General features: G+C 39.9%; 1 protein-coding gene across 7 annotated transcripts in view; it reads right to left on the reverse strand.

Moving 5' to 3' along the window:
* SAMSN1 (SAM domain, SH3 domain and nuclear localization signals 1) overlaps positions 1-17,595 on the reverse strand; it is a 97,859-nt gene that overhangs the window by 13,222 nt on the left and 67,042 nt on the right. For 6 of the 7 annotated variants that reach the window (XM_074901943.1, XM_074901897.1, XM_074901905.1 and 3 more), the window contains 4 exons: positions 5,235-5,306; positions 4,507-4,662; positions 2,232-2,352; positions 659-810 (listed from right to left, as the gene is read on the reverse strand). In XM_074901943.1, the coding sequence (XP_074758044.1) occupies positions 659-810; positions 2,232-2,352; positions 4,507-4,662; positions 5,235-5,306 (501 nt within the window). Of the gene's footprint in view, positions 1-658; positions 811-2,231; positions 2,353-4,506; positions 4,663-5,234; positions 5,307-9,723; positions 9,873-17,595 lie in introns of those variants that run through there. The other variant, XM_074901954.1, reaches the window with a different exon arrangement.

The following is a 17,595-nucleotide window of genomic DNA, read 5'->3' on the forward strand; positions in this document are numbered from 1 at the left end:
GTCCAGATTACAGACATGAGTAGTCTGAAGTATGATGATATTGAATCTATCTGTGCATGGAAGGAGAAGAAAAGGGCTGGTCTTTTTTAGTAACGTTCAACTGGCCCACCTATGGAGCTTCTTTTTCTCACACAGCCTGGCCACCCCTGCCATGTTATCAGGGCAGAGAAAACTCATGGTTCAAAGGTATGCCTGGAGAAAAGCTGAATGGAAAGGCGAACTGTTTTCATTAAAGACAATGGGTCTTTTGATATACCCTAGCTGTAACTGAAAAAGCTGGGGAGGCAACTCTCACGGAGAGCATCCCGTGAGACTCAAGTTTTTCTTACTCCAGACCTAGTATGTGGGAAGCAGCATGTATTTTACTCTGAAGAAAGCTGTGGTATCCAGGTAGATACCACGATGAGGTACCTACCTGGAGTCTGTGCCTTAAAAAGCCTTTAGCAGCAGTTGGTTTTGAAGCACTGTGTGAACTAAGTCCTTATAAAAGCACTGCAAAACCAGATGGGTCTTCCTTTTAGAGTGTTACATGTGCTTAATAGTTAAAAATGCATTCGTAGCAGACATAGTAGACATGCAGTAGACATATTCTTCACATGTAAGAAATGCCCCCCTGGCATTCTTACTGGAGAAGAAGAAATCCTGGTGGTTGTCTTACCTTGATTTTCAGAGAGTCGGTGTCATAAGGACTTGGTGTGAAGTCAGTGTGAACTTTGGCTCGACCACAGAAGGGCCCATTGTAAGGGACCTCATCATCAAACCGGAGGCTGTCCCTGTTGCTTGTTCCATCTGAGCAGCTGGTCACTCCACCTTAAAGAGAGTCAGGTTGAGAGATCTGCTGCACCAAATGCCCAGACATGCAATTCTGCACAGCAACCAAGAGAAGAGTGTTCAAAAGCACAGAACTAGGGGAAGAGTGTACTCCGTGTGGTTTTGACACATTCCAGGAAAAATACATTTAATAAAAAGCATACTACAGAGACCAAAGAAAATAGATAGATCTTTCATTAACATCTTCCTTACAATAATCTTTTTCTGGTGATGATACTAACAGACTACATATTTTACTTACAGACTTTTTGAAATATTACCCCTGCAGATTAATAAAATGTACTCTAAAAGTGCAATTTAGGGAATTAATTCTGCTGAACTTCTCCTGTTTATTCAGAGAAATGGAAACAAGTACTATGGAAGTTATTTTATTTCATTACAGTGCTAGCTGAAACATCAAAGGAACCTGCATTGCAGAGGGAAATTTTAATCTTATCAACATTTCTGCCTGTCATTTTGTCCAAGTTGAGCAATAAAATATCAGCAGAGTAATTCAAGCAAATTTGAGCAAGCTCTGCAATATCCCATCCAAATATGTTTTTAGATAAGAGCAGCAGTGTATTGGAAGTAAACTCCCATATACAATTTTCACAAATCACATCATAGAAAATGATCATAAAAATGGTTTTGTTTGAAGTGATTGCTTAAGTGCACAGCTTCGTCTCAGGGCCAGATTAACTACTAAGTGCAAATGGTCAAAACAGTAGCTTGAGTCCCCACTTAGGGCTCACGTGGTGCCTGCAGTGATGGCCCACCAATGTCATCATGGACAGATGTGGCCTCCTGCTCAGCAAATGTTCACAGCAGAGCAACAGATAGAGAGGTGGAGTCAAACTCCTCATCAGAGATTTATCTGCCCTCCAACTGAGACTACCCTGTTGGGGGAAGGTTTTCAGTGGGTTTGTGGAGAAGCAGACTGTGGCTCTCTGCATCATAACCTGAAGCTGCCAGGTCAGGTCCCCATCACCCATCATCTCAGAGAGACTTTGTCTGCCTCACATCTGCAGGGCAAAGGATGAAGTCACAGCCACTACCTCCAGAGACTATGTTTGTGTGGCTGCACTCAGTGATGGCAACCCTATGGGTGCCAGCACCGTGGCAATGATAACCCCCAAAAAACATTTATGACATATACACCAGCAACATCCCCTATAATCCACGTTATTTTTCACTTCAGTTAGTATTTCCACTCTTGAAAACACTGTTTATTTCTGGAGAGAGGTATATCTGTGCTAGCTGCCACGCATTTAATCAAATTACACTTTCGTCTGCCAGACCGAAGAGGTCTGGCACATTTTTGTGCCATCATATTTTTGATCACCAGCTCTGATACCTCAGACTTAAACAATAACATTATTGATCCAGTGACTGAATAAGAACTATGGAGATCTTGTACTTACTAGATGAGCTCTGGCCACTGTTCAGACTATAGAGACTTTCCATAGAATCACTGGCTTTTAGGGAGACCTTCTCAGTGTGTATTCCACCACCAGGATCACTGTCATCTTTTCCTTCTTCACCCTTTAACACAAAAATCAGATGTTAATTACCAAGAGATGTAGTCTAGATAAATATTTGTTCTTTTCTTTTTAAATCATCATTGGAATTTAACTCATTGTTACACTTTATTAAGAACCACTCTATGAGAGAAAGCATTTTAGAGGTTGATACCCGGTACAAAGGATGCCCAGCACACCCCTAGCACCTTATGATCTTGGAGGAATGCCCTGTATCCTCTCTGCCCCACTCACTTCATACCACTCCTTCTCAAGCAGCTAAACTGATTTTTCCATCTCAGGAGACTGCGATATCCCACAGCAGTGACACAGGCTTGTAATGGGAAATTTGCAGGTAGACAGATAAGGTGGGTTTTTTGGTTGTCTCAGAGGAGGACATACAAAGTTTAATTCTGAAAGCACATGGTGTAGTGGCAGATGACACAGCTGTGTTTTGCATTGAACTTCTGAAAATTGTGGGTGCTTGGTGGCAGGCTGGCACCCGAGACAGGGTGTTCTGGAAACAGCTTGCACACACATACGGCATCGGTGTGTTCTAGCACCATGCTCACCACATTGCTGGACCTACACGTTGATCTCGAAATCCAGTGCATTTCAGAATTAACAGTTGTATGTTTCTCTCACAAAATCTAATGGTGTATGAAATTGGCCCCTTGAGTTTATAACATTAAATCACACCTCAGGAATCACAGCCTATTCAAAACAGTAAGATCCATATTTCAATCGCAGGTAAGTTAGGGACAATGTAGTAACTAAATGACATAATGATGAGCTTTCAAAGGAAGGAATTTCTTCAGCAGATTTCATCATATTGTCAATGTGCATGATATTCTGATGCAGCTGAAACATCCTGCAGTAATGAGGAAGTTACGTTATATTTGGGGAAATATTAATTATTCATCAGTTTGTTGATGAAGTTAAGCACAGATGACAGTGCATGTATGAAGCAGGGCCCTTACAGGTATGTTTAAGGCATAGCATTGTAATGAAAGACTATTTTTGTTTTCAACAAGGACAGTGCTTGTTATACCAGTCAGCATCATAACCTATAGATTAATCAGTGGGCCAGTATTGATTGTCATCATCTTCTGCAGGAATGAAGATTATGCTACATGTGTGTCCAATCAGATAATTCACTGCATTTCTGTCATATGAATTGCTGCTGTAAATGTACAGAAGGTAAATGTTGAAATTTTGATTTTTCTTTCTTATAATATAAAAATCGTGGATTGCAACCTCTCAAAATTTAGCAAAAATTGCAACATAAACTAATGAAATAAGAATCCTTGTCTTTGACCTCCAAAAACTGTCTAAAGGATTCCTGTGAAACACTATTTTCTACTTGTGAAGTTTCTTATTTATTTTCGCTACTTATTTGATATTGACAAGTGTGAGATAGGATGCAGACTGGTTTGATTTTTTAGGATGATTAAGTATGACAAGTCCTTTTTCCTTACATTTTTTAAAATTTGGAACTCACTGACACAACACATTGAGAAAACAAGGTTTGCAGGGTGTGAACCATTATAGGTTTTTTATGTTTAATAAAGATAAGTTCAATAAGATTAGATAAGGTAAAAGCAGATAAGGCATATGAGTTTTCATACTGTAGGATGCTGGCTGACCTCTACAAAACGGACTTTGGAAATAGTTCTTGTAATGAAAGATAAATTCTTCTAAGGAAGCATTTTGTACACGTTGAGTATCAGAATGCTGATGGGGTTCATCCAATACTTGCTTGTGTCCACATCAGAGAACCATAGAATCATATAATGGTTTGGTTCGGAGGGGGGCCTTGAAGATCATCTAAATAGATCCAACCACCCTGCCATGGGCAGGACCCAGTCAGGAGATTTTTTTGGTGATGCTTATACAAATGCTCCTTGATAACAAAGTAAAATTCAGTGATGTAAAACTCCTGTCTATCTTGGGCCCTTACTGTGTGATGCCTTGATTGTATACCTGCACGTGTGTGTACATTAGCATGTACATGAAGGAAAGTGTACATACGAAAAGCTGTCTTAATTCAGTATGCTCTACCATGTCTATATGGATTGTCATGACTGATGACAGTCGAAACATGAACAGGAAAAATGGACATAACATTTTTATATCACGTGTATTATCATCAAACATGAGATTCTTAAGCTGTATTTACCATCTCCTCAGAAAGTGCCTTGATGTACTTTTTACCCATCTTTTTCTTCATGGTAAGGGAAATGGCTCTCATCTTCTTACCCAAACTTCCTCCATTATTTGCTGCTTTAGTTTGTACTGCATCTCCAATGTCACTTATAGTCTCCAACTCAGATATCTGATTTGAAATAAAAAAGTAAGCAACAACTCACAATGAAAATGCAATTTGGTGTAGTGGAATAGGAATTACAGAAAAATATTAAGGACACCAATGCAGTTAGGATGACAAAAGTCAGTCATAGCCATTTGCCCGGGGAATAGTGTACCTAAATAGGTTTGCAGCAACTACTGTATGTGTGAATGACAGAAAGAAAATATATTTTATGCTAGAAAATGTTTCCTATTGTTTACTGTCCTTAATACAAACAAGAATTGAGGAGTTTTATGCAGGTTCTTGAAAACAAAAATGACACATCTGTCTGTTGCATACACATGCTGGTCATTTTGGGCATGCATCAACCTGAAGTTAGACTTCTGTCTATTTGAAAAACCGTTTCTATTCTTTCCTTCAAAGTACCAAAGCTCAGGTGTGATTCTCTTGTTCATTTTGGCAAGAGCTCAATGACCCAGACAGATCCATGTACGCAAGCAAAGTTCTCCAGTGTAAAATTTACATAAGAGTTTCCCAACATTTTTGTATAACTGTCTTGCAAAAGTGAACTGAAGAAAGTAAAACTGTGTTATACAGACCTCAGCTGAATCATCTGTCTTTGATACTGAGTGATGCCTGAAACGGTCAAAGCTTCCAAAGCTGCTTGTGCGCTGTAAAAAAAAGAGAAGACAAACCTTGACTCACTGATGGTGGTTTGTTCTGTTATTAAGACTTAAATACAACTGTCAAGTCACCTGTTTGTGTTAAAAATTCCTCCCATATCAGTGTACCATGAACTGCTACATCCAGCTAGAAACAAATTAGGAGGTGACTATACAAAAAATAAATGTGACTGTACAGCCAGAAGCATAAAAATGAACAAGAGAACCAATACTCCTTCAAATACTAACTAGATCATGGATATGATTGAGTTCTTCTACATCAGTTTCACATTAATTGCACACATATATCTACAAGTTACTTCTAGGTAAGATTGCTATCTCTGGACTTAGAAAAAAAGATGTTTCCATAAATACTATACGAGTTATAGAGTCGGCTATGGTGGTGTCAACTGTGGCAATTTATATAGTTATAACTATACTTTCACAGCTAGCGAGACTTTACAGTTCTTTGCCAGCAGGAATCAACAAGGACTGCTGACGATTACGAATACATTTTTTCAAAAATGTATATGTTGCGGAGGGAGTAAGTAACAGAATAATAAGGCATGCCCCGTGTTTTTCTTCCCAATCTCCCAGTTTGAAAATCTGATTTTTAAATGCACACAGGTACAGATTTTCTCTATGCCACAGCACATAAGAAAGGCTGCATCACCTGAGCTGTGCATTGAGACTGTGAACGGATTGCTTTTACTTCCTTCTAATTTTCAGCCTTTTTGTGTGTGGATAATTGACATGGTAAGGCAGGTAGTGGCACAGCAGGTTTTTGCAAGAGGCGACACAGAAATACCTGCCAGACATGACCAGGCAAAATTGTTTGACACTGCACTGCCCATGGTGGCAAACTGCATAAAATTGGCATTGATGACAAGTCAGAAGTCCCATTAAGTGTATCCCTAATAACAGCCAGAATTCAGACATTTATCAGCTCTACAGTGTATTTAAGACCTTGTTTTCATATCTTCACCAATACTCAATGCTAAGTCCCGAACAACTCCTTTTTAAATGTTCTTTACTCTTCCATACTAAATGAAACTCTTAATGGAGTGTCAGATTTCTCGAAGCAGTGTTTACTAGTATATACTATGCAACATAATCTCAGTATATTTCTGAGTATTCAAAATCCCCTCTGGAGGGAAAAAACACATAAGTGATAGGAGACTACCTGGTTAAGGTTCTCCTGTATTTATTCATCCATTTCCCATGCCCATATGATTTCAGCCAAACCAGTTCTTTGCTCCATTGCTTTCTTCCCCCCAAGCCACATGAGCCATCTTTTCATCTCCCCCCAGGTTTCTAAAGCACCCATCGTGCCCCCTTCCCCTGGCATCTCCAGCTACCTCCTTTTGCTCTCAATCCAGGAACACCACAAGCCTCAAAAGGACTTGCAAGCTCCTGGCTCTACCATTACAGCTTTCCAATCTTCCCTATCAGGGAAGAGTTTTCATTAAGTGGCCTCAGAGGTAACTGAGGTAGACTATCCTATGGGCACCAAAAGAGAAGGAGAAAAGGACTGGTTTAATAGCTGGTGCCTTTGTCTGCCTTTGCACTGCAGACACACTTAATGCCAGCATCAACCTGCTTCCAGAGAAACTAAGGAGAAATCTCTGGGTGATGGTAAGAGGAGCAAAACTTCCCAAACAGCCGTAACTGCAGGGAACACAGGTCTTGCTGCGCCCATCCTCCAGCCCCCCATGTAAGCAGCAGGATTAGTAACGCTGCAGGAGTGCTGTCCTCTGGGAAGCTGGAAAACCAAAGACCTGTTCGAGCTGAGACCTGAGTAACGATTTCAGCTGCTGGCAAGTTTCTGAGTGCTGGTATGGCCCCGTACATGTTCTGCCCACAGCCACTAAGCTGCTGTTTGCTGCTCTGTCTCCTTACACTCTCCTTTCCTTGCAGCAGCTAGTCCTCTGCAGGACTCGTCAGTAACAGCATCACGCTCCTGATGCTGCACAGGGTGGCGAGGTGGCATTCAGGCTTCACAGTGTGATCTGAAGGAAGAAGTTCATCAAATCTGTACCAGCTACGTGGAGCACACACATACCTCCCCTGGCTCTTTCCATCCAGGAAGGACCCCATCTTATTCTGTCCCTGTTCATAAATCACAGGGTTACTATTCATATTAGCTCCTTTATCTCTTACACACAGCCATTTTTAAACTAAAAATAGTTTGGAGAGGGAAGAAAAAATGACAAAGAAAAGCTACTGTAGACCATGTGAAAATACTTTGCCTTAAAGTCTCCATTTGAGAAGAAAATCAGCATCCCCTAGAGCACAACTGAAAATAAAAGCTCCTTGCTCTTTCATTTCCCTGTTTTCCCACACTTATTTATTAATCAGCTCCCCCCCCCCCAAAAAAAAAAAAAAAAAGAATGTGGATACAGCAGTGGAAGAGGCCTGAGCACAGTCAGATGAAAGAGCAAAGTGTAGCTGCATTTTGGGTCCATGTTCTAAACACTACAGCTTAAGAGAAAAATAAATTACATCATTTTTGTCACTATATTTCTGGGCACATCTAACCTGAAAATTATTTCCAGCCAAAGGTTATTTGAAGAAGCTGACCCAGATCTGTGAATATTTTTGGACAGGTAAAATGACATTTACTATTCACTGAGGGGGTAAAAAAAAAAAAAAAGGAAAGAAAAAATCACACAGCTCTCCTCTTAATTGATTGTAATCTCTCAGAAAATCTCTGTTGACTAAACATTGTGGCTTATTTGTTTGTTTTTACCTTGTGAAATTGAAAAGGACAATTTGGATTGCCCATATTAATTTTATCTAAAATTTCCGTAAAGAACTTTGCTATTAAGTAGATGAACAATATCCTGTGACAAGGGGTTAGCTCAATAGTATGATATAAAGACACAGCCCCAAGGATTATGCTTCTATTAGACAGGATTAACACCTTTCACTGGCTTGTCAACCCAGCCAAATGTGCCCTGCAGCATGGAGCGAGAGGGATAGAAAGAGGGAGGCTGGGATTCACAGCAATATTGGGAAAGTATAAAATAGTCTCACACAGCGATCTCTAAACATACATTGACCTTTCTGTTGCATTCAATCACTTCAAGATGTCTAGTAGGAATAACTGTATATTAAAGTGCAGATGTGCTGCAAATATTTTAAAAGGAACAAGAGGAAAACCATTGTTTATTATTGGTCTTACCTATAAACAGCTTGAGCACAGGGAAATCAGTTACTCTTTTTTGACCCTTAAAACAACCTTATATCCTACATGTGCAGAAGCCTTGGGCTATTTTGTAGTGTACTTCAATGTTGCTTCATCCCTATTAAATATTAATAAGGGTTACAGGATGATTTCCACTATTCTAGATAATGGTCTTGTTGCACTGGAGAGCACTAAATAGGGCTGCTTCAGCAATTCTCTATACTAACTTTTTCCATTAAGTAATCAATAGCTACCACCTTTTAAAAATGTATTCAACCCCATTATACTGATAACAAAAAGCAGATTTAGGAGCTCTGGGCTGCAAAGGGAACAGGACTATTACTTTCAGTAGTGTCAGTCACTGCATTAGTGTCAGGGAACACCTACTTTGTGAAGATATGGACAGGCCTTATTTCCAGATGAAGGGAAGCTTTTAAAGTAAATGCAAAGCTACTAGGAGAAAATCTGCTATTGACTTTTGATACCAGGATTCAGCATCCTATAAAGTTAAGTGATTTTTCTGGCTGGATTCAAGCAAGAGCTACCAATGGATATGTTAAGCAAATATGAATTTGCTCAGTAAAATCTAATGGAGACATGGCAGGGGAGAAACACTTTTCTTTTCCCAAGGACCGATCAAATAATTTCTACAAATCAATGCATTAACTTTCATCCTTTCCCCTTGGTATATCAAATTAGCATAATAGATAATCTAAAATATATTTTTTAGTATTTTAAATCCTTCTTCCATCTTTTCCTGTATCTTCAATCTCTGAAGTCCAGGAACTTTAAATAATCATTTTAAAGGGGTAAGTGCTATGTAATTGCTGCTTATTTAATTTGGACAGTCTGCAGTTGGTGATCTGGTTTGTCTGTAAATTGCCTATCATTTTCCCTGTGAAATGGTATGGTATACAAATAATAAAACAACAACAAGAAAAGGTTCTGCAATCTGTGTCTTTCCCTTGTAGGGCATATCATAGGAGAAATTGGTTAGTTCTTATTATAAAATACTCAGAGCTTCTCTATGTCTAAAGAACCTTTGAGCCAAAACTGAGAGCAGTTATCCTGCTAAATAATCATTATGGGTGATATTCGTGTCATATTTTCCATTTGACAATTCACACTGCTCAGAGATCTGGTTCCCTTCCGTGAGAAATTCTGGCCCGTTATGTTTTGCTTCAAGTCCTATTCAAAACAGCTTTTAAGTCCAGCACAACGCAATGACTTTGTACTGACCCTCTCGCACGAGTAAATCTCAAATTCTTGTATGCATTTTTTAGCTTCCATTCATCCTTAGACTACCCAGACCATGTAACTTGTGCAGGGACAAATGTGGTCACTGGGAGTAACAAAAATGGAGCTCAGCATGTTGCTTAATTTCCTCGCCTGCCACAGACACTTGTATTTTTCCCTCTCTTCTTGGAAGAAGCCACAGAGGATAAGTGTCCAAGTGGACAGTTTTTGCTTGCTGCTTTGATCAATGGAGATAAGTGGACCTCAGAATTTAGTTCACTTCTTCTATTCTCTGATGCTCCCAGTCCCTTCAGAAGGAGGAGGCTACTCTGTGAATGAAATTAAGAGTTACCGAAGTAGGGATGAATATTGCCACTCTGCTATTTTATCTTCTTGCATAAATAATCAGAGAAATTGTCTCCTACTTTCCCAGGAGGCAAGACTGCAATTTTTAGCTTTTGGGAAGTTGTGTGAAAAAATAACAAAACCAAAACACAATCACCACCCCCACCCCCACTTCTGTGTGAAGAATGAGAATTTGCATACAAGATGCAGTAACTCTCCAAAGAGTAATAGATAAGCAAAAAAAAGAGAAGGCATCATGACCTCTCTACTTCAGGGATTTTTTCCTATTTACACATTACTTACACATATAGAACTTCTGACCACTAACCAAGCTATTAATATAACTTTATAGCCCACACGAAACATGGCCTAAACCTTGTACTTCGCCAGTCAAAAGCAATAAAAAAGATACAGCTTGTTCTTGCTAACTCAAATAGGGCAATCTACTGAAATGGCATTTTTAACTGGCTTAAAAATGACTCTATAAAAGACTGGTTGTTATCGTGGTCTGGTATTCAGTAACTGCATGGAGGTGGGGAGAGAGTGGAGCAAAGTGGTCTTTGAACAAAGCTGCCACCATGAAGCCTCAGAGCAAACATCCTAATTTTTTTTAATGATGGAAAATGACTGGAGAAGAAAAGCTGTATAAAATAATGAGTTAATCATACTAAACACTCCTCCAGGTCAACAAACTTTGCTCTCTAAACACTGAGAGGCTGTTTATCAGTGCCTCTGTCTGGTACCAGCCTTGGTCCCCCAAGCCTGAACCAATGCTGACACAAAGCACATAGTTCCCGATAACCCAGTCCACATGTCAGGGTTTCCACTAAAACTCATTTCTTGAGTGCTTTCAAAGGGTATCTCGTGCAGGGCTGGCACTGACACAGCCAAGAGCAAGCGGGAAGCTACCGTTCATGAAGTTAAACAAGGGCAAGATGGTTTGCAAGGTCTGTAAGGGAAGAGGCAAACCATGTAGGAAGTCTGAGCGAAAAGGCAATTTCATCTGGCAAAAAATGTGCTGTGTTGATTAAATGGGTTTGTGAGGAACTAAATAAGGAAGCAATTTAAGAAACGCAGATCTTAACACTGAGAAAGGTTTCTGCAACTCTGTTGCAAAATGTGCAAGGGGGAAGGGATCTGACTCCTCTTCCTTTAAATGCACATTGACCCTGAATTTTGAGCAGTATCGTTCCTGCCCAGTTGCTGCAGAGCACTCTCAGTTCCCGGTGAGAAAAGTCACTCCAAGTGCTCTTCTGGCAGTCTGTCCAATTCTGGGAGTGTGCACACAGGTATTTGCAATAATTATGTAATTAAGACTTTATTATTTATATGACATTTAATTAAAAGTGACTTTCAGTGGCACACAAAACCATGAAAAGAAAATGACTTTAAAAGAAGGTTAAGGATGTGTGACAAACTCAGAGGAGCTATGAAAATGACAGATAAGGACTTAGCATGATGTGCACTTCTACCTCCCTGCTATCCTTTTTTTACCCTTTACTTACACATGGGCAGGAACATCGAGGGACAAGACTGGAAATCCACCCTGCACAGAAGTGACTGCAGTAAAGGGGAGTGCTGTCTGAGTAAAGACTGGTTAAACACTACATAAGCACTGCAGTCTTTGATCTTTAATCCCTTAAATACCAACATCTTTCTTCTGCTGAAACTTTCTCCTCTCCAAACCAGATGAATTCACAGACATATTCTCATATTTTAAAAACGAATCACCTTGCTTCAGTTAAAGTCCTTTCCCTGCTTACTTACACAGTACGATTTTCTTAATGCTGTGTGCTATCTAGGTCCTGACCTCGCAGGGTTCAGCTGAATTTCTCATGCAAGAGAAATTACACACATGCATGCTTGCAGAATGGTCTTTAAGTGAAGATGAAAATATATATGCCCAAAGATGAGCTGAGAAGCATTCAGCCCCATGCCTCTCCAGCTCCCATGGAGCAGGGTAGTTGGCAAAATTGCCCAGCAGAGGTGGGGATCTCCCCTACCATGAATGCTCCCACACCAGAGCAGAAGCGGCAATAAGGAGCCTACTGCCTCATCGTGCTATACACAGACTGCATAGAGAGTAGCGTGGGGAGACACAGTATGTCTGAGGGCTTTTCTGTTCCTTTCGGCAAGCCTAAGAAGCGGCCACAGGTGCTGATATAGTGCACTCGCCTGCCAACCCCGGAGCAGAGAAGCAGGGGATAAGGCAGAAAATACTCCCTCCCTGGTATGACAGTGCTTTGGTCAGAGCTTCTGTAACTCAACCACTATACCACAGCCATACAAGATCCTTTACAGCAGTTATTTTGATGGCAGTGAGAGCCTCCTTGCCTATCCTACACTTTGTTCATGCATGCACGTGGGAGCTGGTCCTGCTCCCAGGGAGTCACCGAGAATGAAAGCCACCTTCTTCAATCCTTGACAGGGAGAGGCATGTTTTCAGTGGAGGGTGTTCCCTCAAATGACCTTCCAGTGGGAAACAAGATTAAAAAATAACCTCTAAGTCATGGTTAAATCTGACCGTCCCAAAAGCTCATTTGTTTTTTCTGAAGAGTAAGCAAACTTTAGAAAACCCTTGCACAAGTTTTACTGCTGTCCTGCAGTCTTATCCTTGACAACAGGTAATGACCAACAATAAGCTAATTCTAAGAAACTTGGGGGGGGGGGGGGGGGGGGAAGAGACTTAGTTTTTATTACTTTTAAATGAGTGTTTGATACATCATGTTGGTTCCCCTGATTAATGTTCACAGCAAACTCAGCCATTGGAGTTGTAATGTTTCTCCAAGCTTCCCTACAGCAAAGCTTAGCCATTAATTCAGTGGCATATGTCAGCTCAGCAGAGCAAGGTCACTCTTCCCTTTCAAGGGGAACCTTTTTAGAAATAATAAAACTGACAGAAAGTTCTTTTTTGCATGCTTTATGTCACCTGAGGTTGAGTGCTGCAGTTAATATCACAGAGCTTATAAACATTCCCATCTTCAGCAGTCTCCAACACCACTGGGCTCTTGGAACCTCAATGTGAGGTGGTTTTTTTTTTTTTTTTTAAAGTAATATAGTGACAGCTTTATGTGGGGCAGATATACAGTATGTAATCCTAAATGAGTAAAAAATGAGTAAAAAATGAACAAATCTTTTCTTAGGATCTTTAGAGGAGAAATTTGGAAGGCACTAAGAGACTGCTGATACTGCAGTATGCATTTAGGATGTTAGTGTTTAGATAAAACAATGTAGGATTAAAGACTTTGTCTCCATGAATGCTTGCACCTTTGGCTAAGAGGGTGAAAATCTTAAAATCCTACTGATACACCTTGTTTCCATTTTACTGTTAACTAATACTGTGGGCTAGAAATCTGTATCGGCATGTGATGTAAAGAGAACACAAAGATAATTGATCTATTTATGGAATAATTTTGAATTTGTAAGTAGCTAAAGATATGTTAGTCATCTGTTACAATAACTAATTGTGACTGGAACTTATTTATCGGGATACAAATATTATGGAGCATGATAAACAAACTAATTAGCTGAAGAATAAGATCCAAACAATAAGCCAATTTTTTCCCCCTCATTATCTCCCTTCAGACATCCTGACTACACTTGATTAATGAATCCATAGTGAGATTAGCTGAAATTGCCTTAATGGAGATGCACTACAGTAGAGAAGCAAAATTCAGTGCAGTATCCATCATCAGTCACTGTGAATTTTAGTTTTTCATCAGATCTATATGTCCATTTATTTACATTATTTTTATCTGAGAAAATAAAAACAAAACAAACAAAACCCAGACAAACTACCCATACTATACTCATTACAGTGGGTTAACTTTTTACTCCTTTAAAATAATGACCAGTGGTACCATTTTTTTCTTCCTCATGTATCCTCCCTTTTCAGAAGACTGAGTTCCAGTGTTGGCTTATTGTCATCAAGGGGCCAAAGTTATCCTTATTGTCCAGTTGAACAAAGCACACATGACACTTCATTGCATCCCTTTAGGCTTCAAAACAGGCTTCAAAATGCAGGCTTGCACAACATATGCCTGGGAATCTAAAATATGCTCCTTGGAAATTTGAAGTCATAAAATAATTTCAATAAGCTTTTGGTTTTCACCAGTATGGAAGCTGAAAGAAGCTTTCCAGCAGAGGGTTTCCTAGTGATTTAGCACTGGTTAGGAACACCTCTTAGTGAAAAAGTTATGATGTGTTAAATTCTGGGTTTTCTTTGTAGCATAAGTTCTATAACTGCAGTCCCAGGAAAAAAATCTAGTCCTCTGAAGACAAGATAACATCCTGATTCTGTTCAGGTCACTCTTATACCAGAAAAGAATGAGTACAATCAACAGCTCACTGAGAGAGCCCGGTACAGCTAACGGTATTAGTCAGCATGGGCACACCAATTCCCCTCTCTCTGTTCATTTATATCTGTGGCAAGGAGTTACTGCGATCCCAGCTCAGTGGAAAACTACAGTTTCACCTCATGAAAAACAAATCTACAAGACATTTAAAGTATGTTTTCATTCTGATGGACAACAAAACAGAGACTAAGCTTTTCACCCCTCCCCTGCAACCTCCATGAAAATCATGCATAGTTGAGATATGCTCACCAATGATATGATGCTACTGAGGCATAGACAGCAATGAGGGCTTTGAGGTGTTATGTGAAGCCCAGAATCAAGGCCATACTCCAAATCCTACTCTAATCTGGCCTTTCATTGCAAAGGGGATCATGCCAGCTACAACATTTAAAGCTTTCATGAATGGGTAGGAACATGTCTACTCTTCCCATTCCCTCAGATACTAACCAAAATCCCAAACACATAGTTTTCAAACATTTTACCCATGTAGACACAATTACGAAGAGACATTAATCAAGCAAATATAATCTCCATTATAGACAGAAGGAATATCATGGAAACACCCCAATAGATGATATCAGAAGAGCCTTATCATCTACTTGTGACTAGAGCTGACTGCCTGCTCTACCATTATCAGTCATTTCATGCACCCTCTACACAGGCTCTGAGCTGCTCATCCATCAGTGAACCATGCCCCCTTTCCAGCTCTGTGAATAGGTTTTTGGATTTAACATCTGACCTTAAAAAAGAGGCAGACAGACAGAAGTATAGGAGAAAAACAGCACAGTTGTGGTAAATTAAAGCAATTTGTGAGTGGTAAAGCTCAGCATCCTCTTTGCACAGGTGAAGGCTGCAGAGTCAAGCTGCGTGAGCTCATTTAGCTGTCTCAGCTACTTTGTCATCTCATCTTCACACATCTACTTTTGGTTGTGCTGTTGCTAAGTGAAGCCGATTTCTTTATCTCACAGCTGCAGGCTGTCAGTGACAAATCTCCATCTCTATCTCCAACATAAAGGTAAAGGAAAGACATGAAACTGCACCATAGATTTTTCATACTTTCTGGTTGAACAGCACCCCTACACTGCTTCTCTTCTCCCTGAAGAAGTCATTAGAAACCCTGCAGAAAAACCTAAATCCAAGTACTCAAGTATTCCAGTAGACTCATATTTCACTCGCCTTTCAACATACCTGAAAGAACAATAAACTTACCACACCTTCTGAATGAGGTCAGCGTGATGAAGTAGAGGAACTTCAAGGAAGGGCTACTCAAGTAAGTAACCACTCAGCATCCCATGGAAATCAAGGTCAGGAGCATGAAGTTACTTGGTTGTTCTTATGAAGATAATAAAAGAGGAGAAGACATAGAAGGGTAGGAAAGGGACTAAAACTCCATCCAGAGGACATAATGGTGCAAAACATTGAGTGGATCACTAGATCTTTTTCCCAGAGAAAACTCCTTGTCATCCTCAATGCTGGGTGATGGTTAGAAATGACAGATCCTTTGTTGTTGACATTCAGCTTACCAAAAAGATGACAGTAGATGTTACAACTGGCAACAAAGCAGCCAGTGTGTACATCTGTGTACAGATTAAGCTGTTATCCAGCTTCCTGTGTATCCATGGAATAAACCAAAGAGGTATGGGGAAAAAAAGTGGCAATATGGCGTGTATAATATGTATAGTCAAAGAAGCAGCTTCCCTGAAGAAGTTAAAAATCTCCAGACTTTTCCCTAGACTGGAATTTCAGTCTCAAGTTTGGGAAGAAAAAAAAAAAAGAACATGCTCTTGGGTGCACTGTAAGTGGAATAAGATATAAAAAGATAGAAAGGTAAGAGCAAGCAGGTATACAAGAGAGATTTCACTTGGGGCAAAAGATAGGTGATCACTCATCTTCCTGTGGAATGTCAACACACGTGCACACGGATGCCTTCATCTGGTATATGAAATTAAGTTCTCCATTATGATGATTTAAAGAACATATGACTTGCTAAATATTCAGAGCATATATAATCTGTAGCCTGGTGCCGAGCAGCAAAATGTCTAGAGCAAAAACACTGACACTGCTAATTTGTGGAAGAGAGTATAACTGCTTCTAAGAACAGAAGTAACTCTGCTGTCTCTGTTTCAAGCTTTCAGAAGAAAAAGATTAAGGGATACTGTGATTACAGAGGCCCAGAAGTCCTTTGATTTTCCTTCTCTGTGGGGTATTGCTGTGGGTTTCTGCCCACACATTGTTGTGTGTGGGTTGAGTCTTCTAGCTAAAGTGTTTGTAGCCACCCACAAATTGCTTATACCAGCTGGCCAGTGATGGCTTTATAATGACTTCAGTCTGGATTTATGCTATGACACAGATTACTAAAAAAGCGTTGAAACCTACAGAAAACTGTAGGCCACATCCTCTGCCTGTGCTACCCATACACAGTTACTGTTTTTTTTGTTTTTTTTCCAGCAATGAATGACAGGTATCCTGGCCAATGTTTAATTCGGGGTATTTTGGGTTTCCTAGAAAAACAGTGTTGAAGTAAGTCAACTGCTCTATAAAGCTAATTAAAGAATTAGAGGGCAACTAATGCTGATTTATGTCACCTTGGTAGGTGTGCTACAGTATTTATCAGAGAGTAGTTATAAATGATGTGGTTGATAGTTCGGTTTCTAAAAATGGCCGGAGAACATGGTTCAAACATCTTGAAATGCTCTTGCTTTCTTAGGAAGACAAAGAAAGAACAAAACTGGGTTTGTTACTCTAAGCAAAATCGATATTAATGTGAAAATATTCCCTTACTATCCAGGCCTTAAGCCTTATTCCTGGATAGTGAAGGAAAACAAGGACAGGGAAGAAATAAGAAATTACCTCAATTTTGAGTAAAGTTGGTCAAAATTTAAAAGGTGCTGTAATGAAGGGAACACACAAAAGAGGTCAGGACTGGGACAGGCTAGGAGTGGACCATGTCATTTTTTCCTATGGTACATGAACTAGACTAGAGTTGTGTGAGCCCTCAGTGAGCCTGTGTCTGAGCATCAAAATGTGGAGTATGACATCTTAATCGATCTCCTGGCAAGGGGCATGACAGGGAGGGCTGTTCTTTTCCCACAAAGACCCTGGACGCTTACTTTCTGGTGAGAAAACAAAATTCCTCAAATTTCAAGACCTTACTGGAAGAGTTATGCTAACATAT

This window comes from Athene noctua, chromosome 1, assembly GCF_965140245.1.
Source record: "Athene noctua chromosome 1, bAthNoc1.hap1.1, whole genome shotgun sequence".
Classification (NCBI taxonomy): Eukaryota; Metazoa; Chordata; class Aves; order Strigiformes; family Strigidae; genus Athene; species Athene noctua.